The 20,397-nt window shown below is 39.1% G+C and overlaps 1 protein-coding gene across 2 annotated transcripts in view; it reads left to right on the forward strand.

Annotated features, from left to right (window-relative positions):
* Positions 1–20,397, forward strand: part of TRHDE (thyrotropin releasing hormone degrading enzyme) — a 213,544-nt gene that overhangs the window by 102,264 nt on the left and 90,883 nt on the right. For both annotated transcript variants that reach the window (XM_021528979.4, XM_021528977.4), the window contains exon 7: positions 13,009–13,074. In XM_021528979.4, the coding sequence (XP_021384654.2) occupies positions 13,009–13,074 (66 nt within the window). The remainder of the gene's footprint in view (positions 1–13,008; positions 13,075–20,397) is intronic.

The following is a 20,397-nucleotide window of genomic DNA, read 5'->3' on the forward strand; positions in this document are numbered from 1 at the left end:
TATAAAGGGAGAGCTTTTTGTTTTCCCTAATTTAGCTGTGCTGTTGTCTGTGGATGCCATTAAGTCCAAAGGGTGCACATTTGTGTGATGCTGATTTTTCTTCCATGACTTGTGAATGCAACAGGTCAGTGCCCAGATTGCAGGAGGTGCTTTCAGGAGCCATTTGTTCCTAATGCATTGTAACAGAGGAGGTATCTTGTAATGAAAATAATGTCTTTCTGTTGAGATAAAAAGGCTGTAGGTTGTTACTGCTTCCCGTATGAAAGTCATTGAAACGCAGTCAGTGATACCAAGTGGTTTAAGTTCAGAGCAGCTCCAAGAGTGCCTCAGAGTATGTAGGCAAAAAGGCTCCTAAAGTTAAAAAAGACTCCTAACTGGCTGTCCCAGTTCAGCCGGTGGGTGCCAATGCCTAAAGCTAGACAGGTGCTTCAAGATACTTAAAATACTGAAATCATCTTCCTACCATCCTGACTCAAGCAGGAGCAAATAGTCTTTAACCCTTTTACACTGGTGAGTGTATGCTAGTTATTATTTTCTGAAGCAGAAACGTGGAAACTACAGTGTGTGGTATATAAGCAGCTACACATGGACAGTGCTTCAGGAGTGTTATGTGTTCCACATGCCAGGGACAATTGCATATGGATTTGATTGGAAATAATAATGATGGAGCTCAAATATTAATAAAAGCATTTTATTGTAAATAAGAGTTCATTAGACTATACCGCTCCATTGAAGTAGAGTTATCGGGAGGACACAGCCTGTTGTGGTGCAAGCCTTCTGCCTGTTTCCCATGGAAAAGCAGTGGCAAATGGCAGCTCCCAAGTGCTAGAGGAGATGATCGAAACAGAAATGGCACCAGTGGGTCTAGACACCATGTCCTACCATCCTTCCTTCCCCAAAAGGAAGCCACTAGAAGGAACAAAGTAGTGCATCTGTGTCTCTGATATTTTCATGGCTTAAAACAGTGTTCATAACAACAGGTAGACATGGAGGTACTTGCGCTTGACATGCATTTGTCTTTTCTGCCTCTGTTTTTGTTTTGGAATGATCATTTTCAGCAAAGGGCAAAGCAGAAAGTTACAGGTATTTTCTTTATTTTTCCCTGAAGGAGTCCAAAAAAAAAAAAAAAAAAGAATGCCATTGTACAGGCAAGGGCTGATTTTGCTGATACACATCCTGGTTTAGATCAATAACCAGAAGAGTGACAGTTACAAGTGTTAAAGTAACTTGGAAGAAGTTGTAAGAATTAGAAATAAAAAATAAATTTGAGTTAGTGAAATAGAGTAAAAGGAACAAAAAACTTGACATAAGAATATAATCAATGTTTTGATCAGAGTATGATCCTGTAAGATTTCTATTCAAAAGGTGACTCTCTGGAAAAAACTCTGGCACACTGTTTTGTTGTTGTTGGTGTTATTTTTAAAGGTACGTTTAAGTACTGGAAACTTAGGATGCTTAAAGGAGGTATTAAAAAAGAGGAATTATAATGACAGGTTTAGTTATAGATAGTTGCCAATCAGTCTTAGGCTAATGGATTGAGATTTTTATGTGGTATTTAGGGACCTAAAAAAGAATCTTAATTTTTCTTGAAGATTTCATATCATATAAAGGCAGTTAATAAAAAAGTGTAATGTTCCTTTGTCCTTGTCACTGGTGTCAGAGCATATAAGAGGGGTTTTGGTAGTGAGGCCAAGTAAAACTCCTGTTGTAAGTTGAGTCATAGCATTTTATCTGGGCAATGTATAATATTCTATTATTCAGGGAAAATGATGTGACAATATCCAGCTGAAGAGTATGATTAGTTATGGTCATATACCCCTGAATTTTCTTCTTTGTGTCATGTTCCTAAAATTTGCAATGGAATTTATGACTAAGACAAGTATTTTGCCAAAGCCATCTTGCTATCTGACCATCTTGGTATTATCCAGCCTTAGAACATCTGTGTTTGTCAGAATAGAAAATTATTATGATTTCCAAGTGAAAAGCTCTCCTTGAATATAATGTTGCTTTTTCAGTGATGTTTTGGTATCAGATAAATGGCCTTTCATTCTGTAAAAACAATGTAAGGTGCCTTTATGCATCTTTGTGGATTTAATAAATACATTACAAGTTTGTAGGTATATTAGCTGATTTGGAAAAGACTGGTTTACCCATGCTGTTAATGAAGTTTTAAACCATGAGGTTTACATGGTTTTACAAACCATGTAAGTTAATTTTTTAAATTAACACATATCCTGGTTTTACTGCTGAGTATTAATAGCATATTAATTTGTGAGTGTGCACTGCCTGATTAGCAAATATCAGTTGGAAATTCTGTTGCTTTGAAAAGTAAAGAAGATTGATTAAAGGACTGTTTTGGTTTTTTTTTTCTAATCCGTATCATTAAAATCAAGCAGGGTTGGTTTTGTTTGGGCTTCTTTTAACAAATATAGTCCCTTAATTTTTAACAATTGTTACCAAGTGCGGGGAAACCAGTGAGAGCCACAATCAGCCAAGTACATAGATGTTAAACCTTATGTGTGTACAAATGTGGAATTTATTTGTGTTGCTTGTGTGCTTAAGGTACTTCAGTGCATCACTGAATGATTGCCTGGGCAAAGACCCTCAGGATAGTTTCATATTGTGACATTGGGTACCAGTATGCTGCATGATCTGCATGTACCTATCTCCTTCTGTAGTTCTTCTTTTATGTAGGTTATCCAGAGACAAAGCCTCTAGGAATTAATTTAAACATTGTACATTTCTGTCACAGGGAGGAAATCATAGGCACATGTTTACTCATTTAAACAAGTATGTTCTGTTACCCTAATCAAATAAGGAAGCATTTGCACTTATCAAATTCACTTGCATTAAGCTTCATTTTTTTTCTTGTAATATTTGGAGGTGCCATTGGAGAATACAGAAAATAGCTATGCTGTTGTATTACAGTGCTCAGTTTCTGAAAATGAAAGAGGAATTTAGTGTTGGTGACTCATGATACAATCTAATTAATTCCGTGAAAAGAATTTCTCAGTGGGTACTTATGCAGTTCTCAGAGATGAGATAGTTTTGATACAGACAGCTGAAGAATTCCAGAGAAGCCTTTGCAATTATCTCTGCTGTTACAGCTTGATAGAAGAGCTTTAGCAGAGGTCTCTCTGGAGCCTGCAACAGGATCATGTTGTAACTGATGTCATGAATAGGACACCCTTGTTCCATAATTGTCAGGATAAAGCCACATAAGATAAAAGACTGTTCAGATGATAAAGGTAGGAAAGTAAAATACATTTCAGCATAACCGTCTGAGAGAGAGCTGAGGAATGGCTGAACTTCTCCCTTTGTGGTAAAATGAATAAAAAAGGAGAGCATATAGTGAATATGTTTGCTTAAGGAAACGCAGCTGAAGTGCAATACCTGTGTTTGAAAGTGGTTACCCAGTGTTCAGTTGTTCATACAGGAGAATTCAGTAAATTCAGTGCGCTGCATGTAGTGTAACATGTTACACTACTTCCATCAGTTAACCAAGTTTTTAAATAATTCATTTGCATACGTAGATGAATACATACATTTACATACATCTGTCTACATTTGAGCAAATTCTGCAGATGTGACAAAACATACTTCTTTTCTGTTAAATATCTCTAAGATGCAGCATATTTAATTTTGGGGGTTTTAAAAAATTTTATGTAATTATTTTTTAAATGTCACATTTTTGCTACGTGTTTGATGTACATTATTCTTTTGCTTTAATTCATGCTGTGTTTTTTCCCAATAAGCTAAATTTCATGGGGTATCCAGCTGTGGTTGCTTAGTACCAACAAAGAATGATTGTTTTGAAAAACGTGACTTGGATATTACTTGTTGGCTAGTGTTCACATTACAAAATTAAAGTGCAAATGTGTATTCTTCATATAAATGCTTGGTAACATGCTCTTCTAATATTTGAAATTAACTTAGACTCAAAATTACCCAAGTTTTTGAGAACTAAAGAATGATATATGAATTCAAGAAATTTAAGGTGAAATGAAATTATACTCACTCACTTAAAAGCCCATTTGATTGTGGATATCCTTAGGCTTCTATTTGGCAGAGAACTCTAAAAATATGTTCAATATTTCAAAGAAAAAACACAACCTGTATGCTGTTTTTATTACATTCGCAGTTGTAAAAGAATATCTTTTTTGTATATTTCATGAAGAAATGATACGTTTCAACCAGTACTTAAAACATATTAGTCAAAAATTGGAAGTTCTTCTATGTTCTGAGATTATTCTGGTGAGCTAATAGTATAGGCCTGACTTGACTGTATGCAACAGATATGGCTCTGACTTATGTAGTGAGGGACCAAATCATGATCAAAGTATAAAATTGGGACTGAGATTTTTAAGGATCTACCAGGGGAGTGCAATGAATTGTTTTGTATTGGACATTCCTGCTGAAGAATGGGTTAATTTCCATGCTCAGTTTATTCTTTGTAACAGGTTGCAGAAACCATCAATTTGCAGTAGGTGTGTGGGAAACACTAGCTAAAAGAACTGTTACTTGTTGGAAAGTCTGCAGATCTGAGTGGCATCCACTTGCTCCTTATAAGGGTAACCAGATATGGAGCTGCAGAACTTCTGGCAGTGGGATGTAGACCATCCTAACAAATAGTAGCTGTGCCAGAGAATTGCTTGAGAGATCTAGGCTGGTGAGTTTGTCTTCCTTCTCCAGTGAGATGGGGACTCTATGGGGTATAAAGACTAAGATAAGTAAGCATATGGATTAATATATTGATCTTGATTGGTCATCACTGCTGCAAAGGGGAATTCGTTCTTATTGCCCAGCTGGAGTTCTTGAGGGGAGAATAAGAAGACAATGGATTTTAAAAAAGTTTTTGACAAGGCATGCCACCTATAGCTCAGACTAAATAATTTAAGGAGAAAAATATTTAGTATGTGTGTACTGTAGCTGATTAATTAAGAACCACCAAAACGAGTATACATCAGGTATATACTAGTAGCCATGAAATTTTGTATATTGATTCTCATCTTAACTCAGGAGGTCTTTATGAAAGATTGATGCCTTTGTGTGTGCCTATGTGTGGTCTGAGTCTTGTTTTAATCATTGAAAAGGAAGCTGATTATAAGAACTTACTATTGATAACAATAGCTCTAACAAGATGAATAAAATTTAGTATAATTGAGGCAGAAGATAGAGTAATTCACATTTCTCATAGCTAGAGAGAAGGTAACCTTGATCCTGAGTTGCAGGTTTATCAGCACATAGAAAAATAACTGTAGGCCTTCTGTTTGTGTCCCACTGAATTTGAAAAATACAGTTTATGTGTTATTACATATTAATCAAGACTGATTTTGAACTGATTACTGCATAATAGAACAAAGTTAATAAATCACTTGTATATAGTGTTTGTTTTGGTTTTGTTTATTTAATGAGCAGAAGAAGCAAAATGGATATGTGGAGATTTTGTAGAAAATGGATATATTAAATTTCTGTTTTAGAACCTCAGTTATGTAATTTTTTCTGGTAGTCCACTGTTCGTCTCTTCAGCATCTCACTCCCTGCTTACACCTTGTATACTATGGAGATGTTTTTCTTTCCAGGATCCTTCCTGATTTTAGCTTTCATGTCACAAAAGTATTTTTATGAACTAAATCGAACAGCTTTAATTCCTAAAGAAAGGTGGCAAGGTGTACATTCAGTGAAGAAGAGATAAATTGAGGTCTGTGTAATTACTATGATTGATGTTACTTGAGATCAATTGATAGGTAAGCCTGCAAGATGCTGAATTTGCCTTTGCAAACTCCATGAGGTGTTTTCCCTCTGTTAACTTTTCATAGTTTTTAATGTTGTTTAGTAATTTACAGGGTAAAATATCTTCAGAGAGATTGATGCCGTCTCACTTGAGATGGTCACCATGTAGATACCTGCAACTGAGTAGCCCTCCATCTCCCTGTATCATCAGTGAAGATAAACAGGCATCTTAAGGGTGAAATTCATCTGTCCTATTTTAGATGCATGTCTTTGGATTAATCAGGATGAGCTGAAGTACTTGCTTCTCTCTCCTTTGCCTTTAAAGGAGGTCTAGGCAGCTGCCTCAGCTGTGTACAATTGTGTAAGCATCACTTAGCTACAATGTAGGTATTTGTAGTCAGATGAATCTCGATCCTATGGTTAAAACAAAAACAGTGAAGCACACAAAAGCACAACTAAAAAGAAAAAGAAGCTGATATTGCAGGAAAAAATGAAAAATTTTGTAGGAAATAGGATGGAAGAGTTGTGTGTTTTCCAGGTCAGTCTATTATGAGCTCTTTTCCTTCCCCCACTCTAATGCATTTACAGAACAATCTATTATTTTGCCCTTACAAAGTAAATCAGTTGTAGTTCACAGTTTCTGTTTTGTGCTGCTGACATTTTTCTCTCAAGGGAACCTTTTAGAATAATGACATAATTTTTGGTTCTTCAAAGAATAATGCTGAAAGAGTTTCTAGTTTATTTGTATCTCTTCACATATGGCCTCCTGTTCCTGCCTCTTGGCTTCTGCATAACCTTATGTGCTGGTTCGCTGATTTTTATATTGTTCCCCTTCCCTGGAACTGCTTCACCAGTTCTTTATTTCAAGTACTCTTCTTTGCTTTCTGTTCAGTATAGAGCATCTACCTTCAGCTAGCAATCTGCCCTCTCTCCACGACCTTCTGTTGAATACCTACCCTTGCTAATCTTATATAAAAGTATGGTGTGTAGAAAAAAGTGAGATATGATTTTTGTTATTTGACTATATATACAAAAGGATCACACCAGTTTTGTACCTCCACAATTCAGGAGTTTCCCCAGAATGGGGAATCAATTTCTGTATGGCCTTTTTGGACAGTGCAGTTGAATTAATCTCACTGCACTTTAGATGTCTGCAGCACAGATGTATACATATAAGCCAGTCACTCAAGCCTGCCTTTGGAGTGAATTACAAGAGATGGGTACTTTTAGAGTACAACTCCCCTGATCTAAGGTTTAAGATTAGATAAAGTGCATCCAGAGGTGATTTGTAAAGCCCAATGTCTTTAAGGGAAGTCTAAACAATTGAAGTGATTACAGTCATAGGTGCTACATGCATAGATATGTAGATACCTGCATTGAATCAAGTGTATCACTTCCTGTGTGGCTCTGTTGCAGTACTGTGTAGTAGTAGTCACCATGTTTTTGTGGGCTCACACATAAGACTCAGTTTGTTTCCTGTTAAATAAAGTTCCATTTGGTACTATCTTTTGTATTAAAAAAAATTTACAAGATGCAAGTTGCAAGTGAAACAATTAATTAAGGAATTTCAAGTATAATAAAATTGAGATATTCAGTAAGACATAAAATTAAATTGACTTACAGCAATTTTGATCTGTAATGATGTAAGAGGATCAAGATGTAGGAGTGTGTTCTGAAAAATTACTTAAAACTAATCTGGGATCAAGGATGCAATCACATTATTTTATATTGGCATGGAGAGACTTCATGGAGAGAATTAGATCGAATACTTTAGCACTATGCCAGCGCCCCCATGAAAATGCAACCTATCAGTTGAATGCTGTGAAATGCGATTGAGAACAGAGCAAAGCAGGCCAAACTTAATAACAAGGGAAAAACATTTTTACACTACTACTACTACTGCTACTATAAAAGAAAAAAGGAAGAGGAAAAAAACACACACTAAATTCAAAATTAAAACCTTTCAAAACATTCCTCCTCCCATGACCCAACTCAAATAAATCACAGCAAGACACATTTGGACCCTTAATCAAGTCTTCACCCTTCCACATAATCAATACTGAGTCTATCAGGGGAGAGAGGAGTCTCCCTTGCACCACAGATCCCCAGGAAGCACAGCTGCCACCTCTTGTGTTTCCATGTCACACATGGCACCGCCCAAACACACCAAGCCAGTGTGACACTCTCCTCTCCATGTCACAGTGCTCTCACCACCGTGCATGGACAGAGACTGCTTATAGGGCTCCTTTAAGGATGCTTTGCCAAGGACCAACAGGAACAACAGTCCAGTGTCTCATTTTGGGACTACAGTCCCCCCCATTTCCCTGGGGCCGAGGGTCCAAGAACAGAGATCACCTTCTCTTCTTCTCTGAAGACGGAGGGCATCATCACACCCTTCTCAGCTTTTCTCTGTTCATTCCTGAACTGGTAGTTGCTGAAGGAGTCTCTTGGCTCACCATTGCATCCCCCTAAAATGCAGTCTCTCTTGGAGGAAGGATTGGTTCAGTCTATGGCTAACAAGAAGAGTCCAGCCAAAAGCCACTCCATCATCTCCCCCAACCTTCTTTCCCTAACATCTGAGGTCCCAGACTGTCTCTCTTTCCTTCAAACTGAGAAGGAGTAATATTTCACAAAGCCTTCATTTCACAGGAAAGGGTTAAAAGTCCTGGTCTCCTTGGATGGCTGAAATCTCAGCCCAGGATGTTGTGCTGTCTCCCACGCTGGGCATCTCCCCCCCCCCCGCCTCCTCCTTCTCCTCTGCCATCAAACTTCCAGGTGTCTGCAGGCTCTCTATCTCTTTTCCCTCTAGGTTCGGGGTGGGGGTGAAACAAAGACGTCTCAGACGTTCTCCACCCTTCCGTCCGCAGGAGCTGTTGCCCCAGCTCGGTTCCAGTCCCTTCACCCCCTGGCCTACCTTCCCAGGCTACATGGCTTTTCCCCTCCCCACCCAGCTCATGGCTGGGTAGGGGAGGTCTGCACCCTCCGATAACTGGAACCAAAGAGAGCGAGTTCTCCTGGGAATTCTGTATTTAACCCCTCTGTGTTCTCAGAGATGTGTCCATCTTCAATTGGTCACCCCAAGTGTCAGTATCCAAACCTGACCGCTGACTGGATTGACCTCTTCCTTCCGAAAAAATTCTTGTTCTGTGTCAAACCATGACAGCTTCACTCTGCATTTGGTAGATTTCAAAGACATGCTCAGTTTGTAAAGGAATTCTACTCCCAAGTTTGGTTATGGATTGTCTTTACCATGTTGTGAGTATGCAAGTTTCTTCAGGGGAAGAAAGTGCATAAAGTTCCATCCCTTCAGGCAGTGTTGGCTAACTGTACATGAGTGAGCCTTTTCCCAAGACCACTTTGCAAAAAAGAGCTGTATGCACCTAATTTCCATGAAGTAGCCAACATATTCTACTTTCCTTTCCAATAGCAGTGGAATATCAATGCTGAGGCTGAGAAAAACTTCAACAGTATCATAGATTATATGAGGAGCATATAGGTTATACAAGAAGCATACAGGTTATACGAGGATCTGGGTGATCTTTGGCAAGTGATTTCATTAGGGTGTGCCACAGTTGCCTTTTAATTTGCAGAATATTGGCATTAATCTTAGTGAGGACTTGTGAGATCTGCTAATGAACAGTGCTTCACCAGATGCAGGAAGGGTCGTTAATCATTGAATGAATACCTAGCGTATTTATCTGGGTAGAAAAATTAAGATAGGGTACAGTGGTTTAAGGCGAGTCAGATTTTGACAGGAACTAGGTATGTTTTTTGAATAGGAAAGAATTGCTTTCCACCTGACCTCTTAAACCAATGTGCTTTACCTTTTGACAAGGTACTGAGTCATCCACTGCCTGGAGGAAAGCACTTTAATCATCAATAAACAGTCATTCTGCCCAGCAGGAGAGGCAAATTCACTTTTCAAGACATCCTGTGTTGTTCCTCTGTTGGACAAAGGTTGCCGGAACAGAAGTGGCTCTGAGAGTGAAGTGCTGAGCAGGCTCCTTGCATGTCAGCATGTTCAGGGAATGATGCTGATAGGTTCCAAAGGGCATCTCCTGCACCAGGAAAGATTTGTTGGGATTTTTCTGTAGGTTTAGGTCTAGATCAAGAAGCTTTTGAAAGGTATGGCATCGTAAGTCCTTTGGATTCCATCTGGTTTGCTGCTGGCTAAGCAGATAGGCAGTGGGAATGGCAGCACACTGGCCCATTCAGATGATCCCAAAAGCTATGTATTCTGTTTTTCCTATAACTGAACTTACTGCACCTACCTTCTGCACCTCCCACAACCCTCTGTTTAGGGTCACCTTCCAAGCTTCTTTCAGAAAGCTGCTCTTCTTTATGCCAGTTACTCTCTATACCTCTTGCTTTTTATCCTTCTGCCTGCAAACCTGTTTTGCTTCCTCTCTAGTCAGAGTGCCAGTGTTTGCTGCCTTATCCTGCTCTGCTTTCCAGAACTCTGAACGTGTTAAGAGCTTCTGGGCTTCTTATGAATGTATCATTGTTCTCTGTTCTGCCTACTCTCAAAAGTTCAGGAAAAGTGAAACGAATGGTTTCCTCCCATTTCTTTTCCCTCCACACCAAGGGCTTCATTTGCTCCTATTTCTTCTCCCATCTCTCAAAGACACTTTTCCCCCTCTTAAGGTTCTCTTGCTTGTTTGAATCCATTCCCTTCCAGAAACACGTAAAGAAAGCATTTGCTTTCCCTGAGCGGGGAAGATGGTGGAGCTGTGACAAACCTATTGTTCTGCAAGCTGTAAGTAGGGTTTCTGAGTTTCCTGAAGGTAATTAATTGGTAGAAAGTACTTCTAAAGTAGCTGTGAAAAGAGATCTGAGAGAATAGTCCTGCCTTTGTACCTTGACTCGCCCTTCAGTCTTTCCTTGCTGTTTTATTTTGTTTGCTGTACAATGGCCAGCCATAGTCCATCCAACATGTCTAAATGTTACCTATGAGGGGAATTCTATAATTCTTTACATGTATATGATAGTTCTTAGTCTCTGGATAGAAAAAAAGACTCTATGGGCAAGATTATATGGAACTATTAGCTTGTTTACTTTTTACAGAAGTCAGTAGAGACAAGGTGCTTATATATATATGTCTTTTGTTATTATGTGAAGTGTAAACTGTGAGAAAGAAACCAGAGCATTCTGGAATACTTAATAGTGAGTAGGAAAAGGGATGTGTGAGGAATATAAAAATGTCTTCTTGTTGAGGATTTTGACTTATATATTTTATGCATTTTTTGTTTCTGCTACAGATGTTTTGGATTGCCTTGACCAAGTTGCTTACAGAATAAGTAGGATTTACTTATTTATGAGATTTTAAAAAAAATCTTCTGTGTATCTACTTAAACAGATTTATGTGTTGTTGTTGTTTATCTGCCTAAATGTCTCTGAGAACTTTACTCAATCTGTTTCTCTAGTTGTACAAGGGCAATAATGTTTCCTGACCTATGGTATAGTCTGCTCAGGTAATAATCTGTTTTGAAAGGTGTTACTTCCTATTCTGCTATGTGTTCCAGACATGATTTGTCTTCCAGTAAGATTATATACCACCATAACAATATATCTTAGTATTAATAATGCAAAAATAATGTTTTTGTTTATTCACTATTGAGTTCTTAAAAGGAACTTAGTTACTCTGCAACCTATATAATATTTGGTTTTGCTGCCTATAGTGAGGACTTGTGTTTCCTTACAATTTACTAATTTACAAATACTTTTGATTTATGTCATTATTTCAAGTGTTGTTTATTACAGATCCATTCAGTACTTAAAAATAGTCACTGTATAAAAAAAATCAGTGGAACATGGGTAAAATGATCTAAAAATGGACAACAGTTAAACTAGCCTGATTTTTAATTTAAACTAGATTGAATTTTAATTTAGCAGAAAAAGACATAAAGTCTTGTTTTGAAAGCTCAAACTAGGTAAATTCAAGTGAAACTAGGTATCTTCCAATTAGTAAAAAGGTGCATAGTTTCACTGTGAGAGTGAATATTAGTTGTGACACATTATGTAGTACTCTGAAACATTATTCTGATCTTGAATTTTCAAAAAAAATAGAAAGATAAACCATAGGGATTTTTGCCTAAATTGCTAAATTAATGCAGAATAAATGTTTCAAAAGTCCTTTTTGCTTTAGAATCTGAAAATTTTTGAACCTATAATGTTGCTTTTTTTTTATTATTGTCTGATTGAGTGTTAACCTGATTCCTGGACCTCCATCTCTAGATGAGGTGGTTGAGTTCTAGGATCATGTTTTCTTAAAGTCTTTAATTCATGGATTTGCAATCACAAGTGTCCTTCCTCTTGTATGGTGATCAGTACTAAGTATAACATTTAAATATTGGGATCGGAAGACTGGTTGTCTTGAAATTATATTGTAAAGTGGGATATTATAGCTAAATGGTCTGCAAAATTATAACATCAGATCTGCAAAATTATTTCTGCTTGAAATAGAGCACTTGTGCAAAGGGAAAATACACAACAACAGTGTTTCTGAGACTGTGTGAGAAAACACAAAAAGGATGCTTCAAAAAAAGCTGCTCTTGCAAGTATCTGTCTGTTTCTAGCAGTAAGTACTGGGATTTAGAATCCCTTGTCTTTTGGATCTCTATGCTTTACCTGAAGGGGAAGAGGCTAAGAACTTCTATAAGTAGAGAAAAAGTGCTATATAAGTACATACCTCTTTGCATGATAGTCTGGGAAATAACCTGACTATTAATAAGTCAACTATAATATATACACATCTTACAAAATTCTAATGGAAATTATTCACTTTTAGTCACCAGATCTCGAAGGCTGTTCCAAAAGGAAGTAGTATCACTGAATCCTGTAGTGTAATGGACATAAAAGTATTATGAATAATCACTGAGGTAGAATTTGCAGTTTACACTATTTCTTTGCTCTCATTTAAAACTGGGCATTTCTGTTGAGTGCATAGAAGGGTTGGGGTCAGTCACCTCTGGAATTGACACATGTGCTCCAGATGTGGAGAGAGTGTGTTGTTTGACCTGCGCCTTATTCACTATATGGGGCAGGATATTAGTATCTAATATCACTTACTAACACTATCACTTTGCCTTCTCACTTTTCCTGGTAAGCATTTGTATTATCTTCTCTCTCACTTTCATTCTAGCACAAAAAAAGATTGTATAAGTTGCAAGTTTCTGGCATATTAGTGTTGGATGGAAATGTCTTCTTCTGAGTGTATACATTTTGTTATATTGGCATTCAAAACTAGTAACTTTGTTTCTCTATTATTTCCCATAGGGTGCAGCTCTGATTCGAATGTTGGCTAGCTTTATGGGTCACTCTGTGTTTCAAATGGGCTTACAAGTAAGTAAAGGCACTTCCATCTTTGTGTAGATGTGTATTTCCAGTAGTTTCTCTTGCTCTCTTTTTTCTTTTGAAGCTGTATTTCCATCAGTTTCTGGAAATGTTTCTTTACTTTAGGACTTTCTGAGGCACCACCATGTCCCTGAAGTTCAATTTGATTGAAGATGCAGTTTCACTTATATTTCTTGATGTATGAAGTGATTGTGCTTCAACTGGCATACAGTTTTGTGTAGTGTGCCACATAAAAGTCACTTTATCCATGTGACAACTATGTGAAGGACTAGCTGAGGAAGTTGCTACTTCTCTTCACCTGCGTTTGACTGCTAGTCTAACAAACAATAACAATATAAGCCAGCTGGAAAATAAACAGCTCTAAAATGAATAATGCCTTTCAGATAAATACTTTTGCCATCCCTTCCTCTGTAGCAAAATCCTTGAGCTTTATTTTTACCTTTAATAAGCATGGAGTGCTCTCTGCCTTAACAATGTTTTGAAAACTCACTCTGTCTTTTAAAAGAAATTTAAAGAGAACATTTCTATAGAAAGAGAAAGAAATTCAACATGCTGATTACCAAGGATGAACTTCTTTCAGCAATAATTCAACACAAATGAGTGTTTTGTAAACTATTTAAAAACAAACAAGCCAAAGCATAAAAAACAATGCAATTCTCTCTATTTCATTGAAATCTGCTTTAGTAAATCATGTTACAGGCAGCTGTGATTGATGAATTATGTATGATACAGCCTGCTACTTAGAAGTGTCCTTTAAAGTAAATTGATGTTCACCTGAAATACAATTATGCTAAGTTGGAAGGAGTAATCAATCTTATCTGTTCTTAGTAAGCTTTTCATTTTCAAATTTAAATAAACTATGTCTAGGATCAGGTCATTTTTTAACAGAATAATTCTACCTCTAACCAGAATAAATTGGAAGATAAAATATAAACCAAAAATTAAATGAATGCATTGGTCATGTCAGAGAGGTATTTTCCATGCAGAGGCAATGAAAGGAAACTTGCTGAGGAAATGCATGTTTTTGGAGAATTTACAGTACAATCAGGGTTTGTAGCATAATTTACTCTTGGGACCAGATTAATCATTTGCTTAGTTGTAACACCAGGTCAGATCAATTTGACAAATTTCTCATCCAGATGAGAACTCTTTAAATCAGAAGTTTCCTTCATAAAATCTTGTGTATGTTAAAGGTAAAACCATCATTTCATTTAAGACTGTAAGACTTCTGTCCTTAGTCCAGCAAACTCCATATTCTAGCCAGAAACTTCTGTTTGGACAGATCCATTCATAGAGGAATTCAGGAGCACTTTTTCCCAGTGGAGTATGTCACTCAGGGTTTTAGAAAGGAAAAGTTTTAGTGTGTACATCTTAAACCCTGTTTTTCTGTTTTCTTGTACATTTGCCTGAGAAATAACTGTGTGCAAGTTGTCTTGAAATAGACAGAAAAAAGCTCAGATCAAAGAATAGCTATGCAGGGATTAATCATAATTACCATAAAGTTGTAATGGAGCTTCGGTTTTTGATTTGAATGGTTTCCTATTATTTCTGCTTTTCACTGGTTTGGCTCTAAATAGAAACCATTCTGTTTGCTAATGAAAGTCTATGAAAAGTCTAGCTGTGAAAATCTGACTAGTACAAGTCTTGGCATCAGTTCAGTAGGCAGATGATGATTCTAACTAAAACCAGTTTGAAATCCAGATAGAGATTCTCCATGTGTATGTTTTCAAGCTGAACAAAATAAAACATAGAGATCATAGTTTTTCATAAGCTACAAATTATACAGTTGGAAATATCATTTAATTTTTTGTATTTTGCCAGTCTAACAAAATACTCTTCCTGCACTGTACATTTGAGGGGCTATAGCTTTGCTAATGGTGGAAAATGGAGGACTAATTTACCCTTTCTGTCATGCACTCCTTTAGGCATTTTAGCTCTTTAGCTTGGTACCATCACTTGGTTTTTTGAATTATGTTGCCTTGAATCCTGTTTTAACGTTGAATTCTAATATTCTCTGTAGAATAGCAAAATTGAATATTACTAGTATTTATAAATCTCTTCAAATAACAAATATTCTGAAAATGCACTTCATGGTTCATTCCTCCTGTGTTACTCTAATGGCTTGCTGAGTAACAGCCAATTTTTCCAGGAGAATGCTGTGGGAAATGGTGTCAAAGGCTTTAGTAAGTTTAGGTGGTCAAAATCCGCAGCCTTTCCCTCATCCACAAAGCAGGTCACAGAAAGGGGTCAGGTTGGTCAAACAGGACCTTTCTTACAGGATGCTTGCTGGGCCTGATGCCCTGGTTGTCTTGCATCTGCTGTGTGATGGCACCCAAGACAATCTGCTCCATGATCTTCCCTAGCACTGAGGTCAGGCTGACAGGCCTGCCATTCCTCAGATCATCCTTCCAGCCCTTTTTGTAAATGGGTGTCACATTGCTAACCTCTCATTGTCTAGGACTTACCCAGTGAGCCACAACTACTGGTAAGTGATGGAAAGTGACTTGGTGAGCACTGCTGCCAGCTGCCTCAGAACCCTTGGATGGATCCTGTCCCTTCTGATAGACTTCTGTGTATCTAAGTGGGGTAGAAAACTGCTGACCATTTTCCCTCAGATGTTTGGTGCTTCAGTTCTGCTCTCTGTCTCTGTGGTCCTGCTGAGGGAGCTGGGTACCCAAAGAACAACTGATCTTACTACGAAAGACTAAGAAGGCATTAAGTACCTCAGCCTTTTCCTCATTCTTTGTCACCATGAATATGTCACCATATTCAGCCAAGAATGGAGATTCTCAGCCCTCCTTTTGTTGCTAATATATTTATAGAAACATTTTTAATGTGTTTTACAGCAGTGTCTAGATAAAGTTCTGTTTTGGCTTTGACTAAAGTTTTCTGCCTGCATAACCTCACAATGCCTAGTCCTCCTGAGTTGCTTGCCCTTTCTTCCAGAGTTCATAAACTTTTTTTTTTTTATTATCTGAGCTCCAGACAAATCTCTCTGTGCAGCCAGGCTGGTGGTCTTCCCTACTGGCTTGTCTTTCAGCAAGTGGGGATAGTCAGCTCCAGCACCTTTAGGATTTCTTAAATCTGTTCAGCCATCCTGGACTTCTTTGCTCTTCAGGCAAAAGCCCAAGGGGTTCTCTCAGTGAGTGTCATAAACAGGCTGTGGTAGCAGTTCTGCTGACCCCTCTCCCGACTTCTCCAATAATATAATTTCATAATTGCTGAGCTGATACCTTCCAATCATCATATCACCCACCAATCTTTGTTCACAAACAAGAGCTTCTGCAGGGCATCTTTTTTCTTGTCTTGTCACTAGCTGTGTCTAGAAGTTAACTTCTACACACTCCAGGAACCTTGCGTATTATTACCTCTCCACTCTATTATACTTTCAATATTATTTCAATTTTTTTAGTCTATTAGCTATGCTCTTATGTACACTGGATGGCTACAAGCTCTTCATAAGAGACAAAAAAGGGGAGAAGAGGTGGAGGGGTGGTGTCTTGGTTTGACAAGACAGGAGTCTGTGAAAGAGGGCAAAGCCTCCTGTGCAATGGAGAAGGTAAACCCCCCTCCCTCCGAATTACCAGGATTTTTAAATTAAAAGGCTCTCAGGCAAAGATATGGGAATGGGAGTAACAATTCTTTACTAGGAGAAAACTAGATAACAATTTAAAAAGGCAAATGCAATTGGTACAAACAAAAACTAGTGATAAAGTCCACAACTTGACACCCTGAGGAGTCGGGGTGTTGGTAGCAGTCCAGTTGGAATGACAGCTGCTCCTCTTGCAGTGGCTGATGAATTGCAGCTGCAGTGGTGATCTTTAGAAGGGTATAGTTTTCTCTGAAGATCTGGCGGCAGTGGGGCCGGTCTTCCTCTGCGCCGGGGTTGCCTCTGAGCTCCGCTGCCGCCGCCTCACCGCGCTCCGGCCGCTTCTCTGCGAGTTCCGCCGAAGGAGCTGCTTCTCTGGCAATCCCCCAAAGACAGAGCTGCTCTGTTCCCAAAAAGGTACCACTTTATACCATAAAAGAGTGCTTGGCTTCCCCCTCTGGGTGGAACATTCACAATGGGATGGTGTTACATTTACCAGCCCTGCAGTGAGTCAGTCAATGGTGCATAAACAAACCATTACCTCTACGGGGCAAACCATTGTCTTTGGGAGAGATAACAAAACCTGCCCCAACCTCCAACAGATGGCAAATAGAATACAAGCTTATCTTACAACCCAGGACAGGTGGCCCTTTCTATTAGGGGGGTTTTGGATGTCATAGGCATTGAAACTAATGATGAAGTTGAGTCCCTATGGGTAAGAATTAAGGGGAAGGCCAACAAGGCTGACAGCCCACTGGTAGTCTGCCATCAACCACCCAAGCAGGATGAAGAGGTGGACAACTTATTCTATAAGCAACTGAACAGTGTTTCAGGATCATCAGCCCTTGTTCTTGTAGGCGAATTCAACCTACCAGACATCTGCTGGGAACTTAATACAACAGAAAAACAGCAATCTAGAAAGTTTTTAGAGTGTTTGGAGGATAACTTTTTGTCACAACTAGTGGGCAAGCCCACCAGGGGAGGGACTATGTTAGGCTTGTTGTTCACAAATAGAGATGGACTGGTGGGTGATGTGGAGGTTGGAGGCTGCTTGGGGCATAGTGATCATGAAATTATAGAATTCTGGATAATTGGTGAAATAAGGAGGAATATAAATAAGAACTCTACATTGGACTTCCAGACGACAGACTTTGGCCTATTTAAGAGACTTATTCAGAGAGTCCCTTGGGTAACAGCCCTTGAAAACAAAGGAGTCCAGGAGAGATGGGTGTGCTTCAAAGCAGAGATTTTGAGGGAGCAAGAGCAGGCTGTCCCTGTGTGCCAAAAGGTGAGTCGATGAGCCAAATGTCCAGTCTGGATGAGAAATGAGGTTTTGAAGGAACTTAGAAATAAAAAAAAGATATATCAGCTTTTGAAGGAGGTACTGATATCTCAGGAAGCATTTAAGGGAGCTGCTAAGGCATGTAGAAAAAAAATTACGGATGCCAAAGCTCAGTTTGAACTTAACCTGGCATCTTCTGCTAAAAATAATAAAAAAAAAGTTTTTACAAATATATTCATTGTAAAAGGAAGGGTATAACCGACCTCTGTTCCTTATTGAATGAGGCAGGCAACCTAATAACTAAAGATGAGGAGAAGGCAGAAATGCTTAATGCCTTCTTTGCCTCATTCTTTTGCCTTCAAGACAACTGTCCTCAGGGGTTGATAGGTGGTGCCAGGGAACAGAATGGTCCTCTTGTTATCCAAGAAGAGGCAGTCAGAGAACTCCTGGGGCACTTGGATATTTATAAATCAATGGGACCAGATGGGATCCACCCTAGGGTGATGAGGGAGATGCCAGATGAGCTTGTGAAGCTGCTCTCCATCATTTATCAAGAGCCCTGGCTCACTGGTGAGGTTCCAGACGATTGGAAACTGGCCAATGTGACACCCATTTGTAAAAGAGGTGGGAAGGAGGATCCTGGTAATTACAGGCCAGTTAGCCTGACTTCAGTATCAGGTAAGATAATAGAACAGCTCATACTGAGTGCTATCACACCGCACTTACAGAATGGCCAGAGTATCAGACCCAGCCAGCATGGGTTTATGAAGGGTAGGTTATATCTGACCAATCTGGTCTCCTTGTAGGACCAGGTGACTCATCTGGTAGATGCAGGAAAGGCTGTGGATGTTGTCTATTTAGACTTCAGCAGGGTTTTGACACTGTCTCCCACAGCACACTCCTGGAGAAGCTGGCAGCCCATGGCTGGACAGGAGCACTCCTTGCTGGGTTAGGAACTGGCTGGATGGCCGGGCCCAGAGAGTGCTGGTGAATGGTGCTGCATCCAGCTGGGGCCAGCCACCAGTGGTGCCCCTCAGGGGTCTGTGCTGGGACCAGTTCTATTTAATATTTTTATAGATGACATGGATTGGTGCATCAAGTCCTTCATTAGTAAATTTGCAGACGATACTAAGCTGGGAGCTTGTGTTGATCTGTTGGAAGGTAGGACGGCTCTGCAGAGAGACTTAGATTGGTTGGGCGGATGGGCAGAGTCCAACAGCATGAAGTTTAATAAGTCTAAGTGCCGAGTTCTGCATTTTGGACAAAAAAATCCCCTACAGCGTTACAGGCTGGGGACAGTATGGCTGGACAGTGTCCAGACAGAAAGGGACCTGGGGGTGCTGGTTGACAGCCAGTTGGATATGAGCCAGCAGTGTGCCTTGGTGGCCAAGAAGGCAAATGGCACCCTGGCCTGCATTAGGAATTGTGTGACCAGCAGGAGCAGGGAGGTCATTCTTCCCCTATACTCGGTGCTGGTGAGACCTCACCTTGAGTACTGTGTCCAGTTCTGGGCCCCTCAGTTCAGGAAGGACATTGAGATGCTTGAACGCGTCCAGAGGAGGGCAACGAGGCTGGTGAGGGGCTTGGAACACAAGCCGTGTGAGGAACATTTGAAGGAGCTGGGGTTGTTTAGCCTGGAGGAGAGGAGGCTTAGAGGAAATCTTATTGCTCTCTACAACTTCCTGAAGGGAGGTTGTAGACAGGTGGGGGTCGATCTCTTCCGCCGGGCAGCAACTGGCAGAACAAGAGGACACAGTCTCAAGATATGTCAGGGAAGGTATAGGTTGGATATTAGGAAAAAAAATTTCACCAAAAGAATAATAAAGTACTGGAATTGTCTTCCCAGAGAGGTGGTAGAATCACCATCTTCTGTGTTTAAAAAAAGACTAGACATGGCACTTGGTGCTACAGTCTAGTTGAGATGTTAGGGCATAGGTTGGACTTGATGATCTTAGAGGTCTCTTCCAATCTCATTATTCTGTGATTCTGTAGTTCTGTGATTCTGCGTTTAACAGAGGATAAAAGAGTAATTCTGAATTCTTGTTAAAATAGCATAAACAAAAATGAGTAGTTCTTTATTTGTATTTGTATTGTTTGTGGTTTCATCCAAATCAAGGCATGATTATCTTATGAAAAGGTTAAAGAATTAGAGCTTTAATATAGGAGACACTACAACAGGTAAGGTGTAACTTAAATTTGGGTTAAGGAGAGAAAAAAATAAGGTTTAGAATAACAAGAAAATAGGATTGCTACCTTATTTGTTAGTTGCTTGTTTTTTTTACTCACTTGGCATGTGGACTTTTTTAAGAGCAGGTGGAAACAGGTTGGGAGTGAAAAATCCCTTACTTGTCAAATAAAACAAGCAGTTGTATTAAAAAGAAGAAAAAAGTTGGTGGAGGAGAATGAGGCTCTTTGGTGGATATTTTTTACCAATAAATAT

This window comes from Lonchura striata, chromosome 1A (genome assembly GCF_050655825.1).
Source record: "Lonchura striata isolate lonStrDom1 chromosome 1A, ASM5065582v1, whole genome shotgun sequence".
Classification (NCBI taxonomy): domain Eukaryota; kingdom Metazoa; phylum Chordata; class Aves; order Passeriformes; family Estrildidae; genus Lonchura; species Lonchura striata.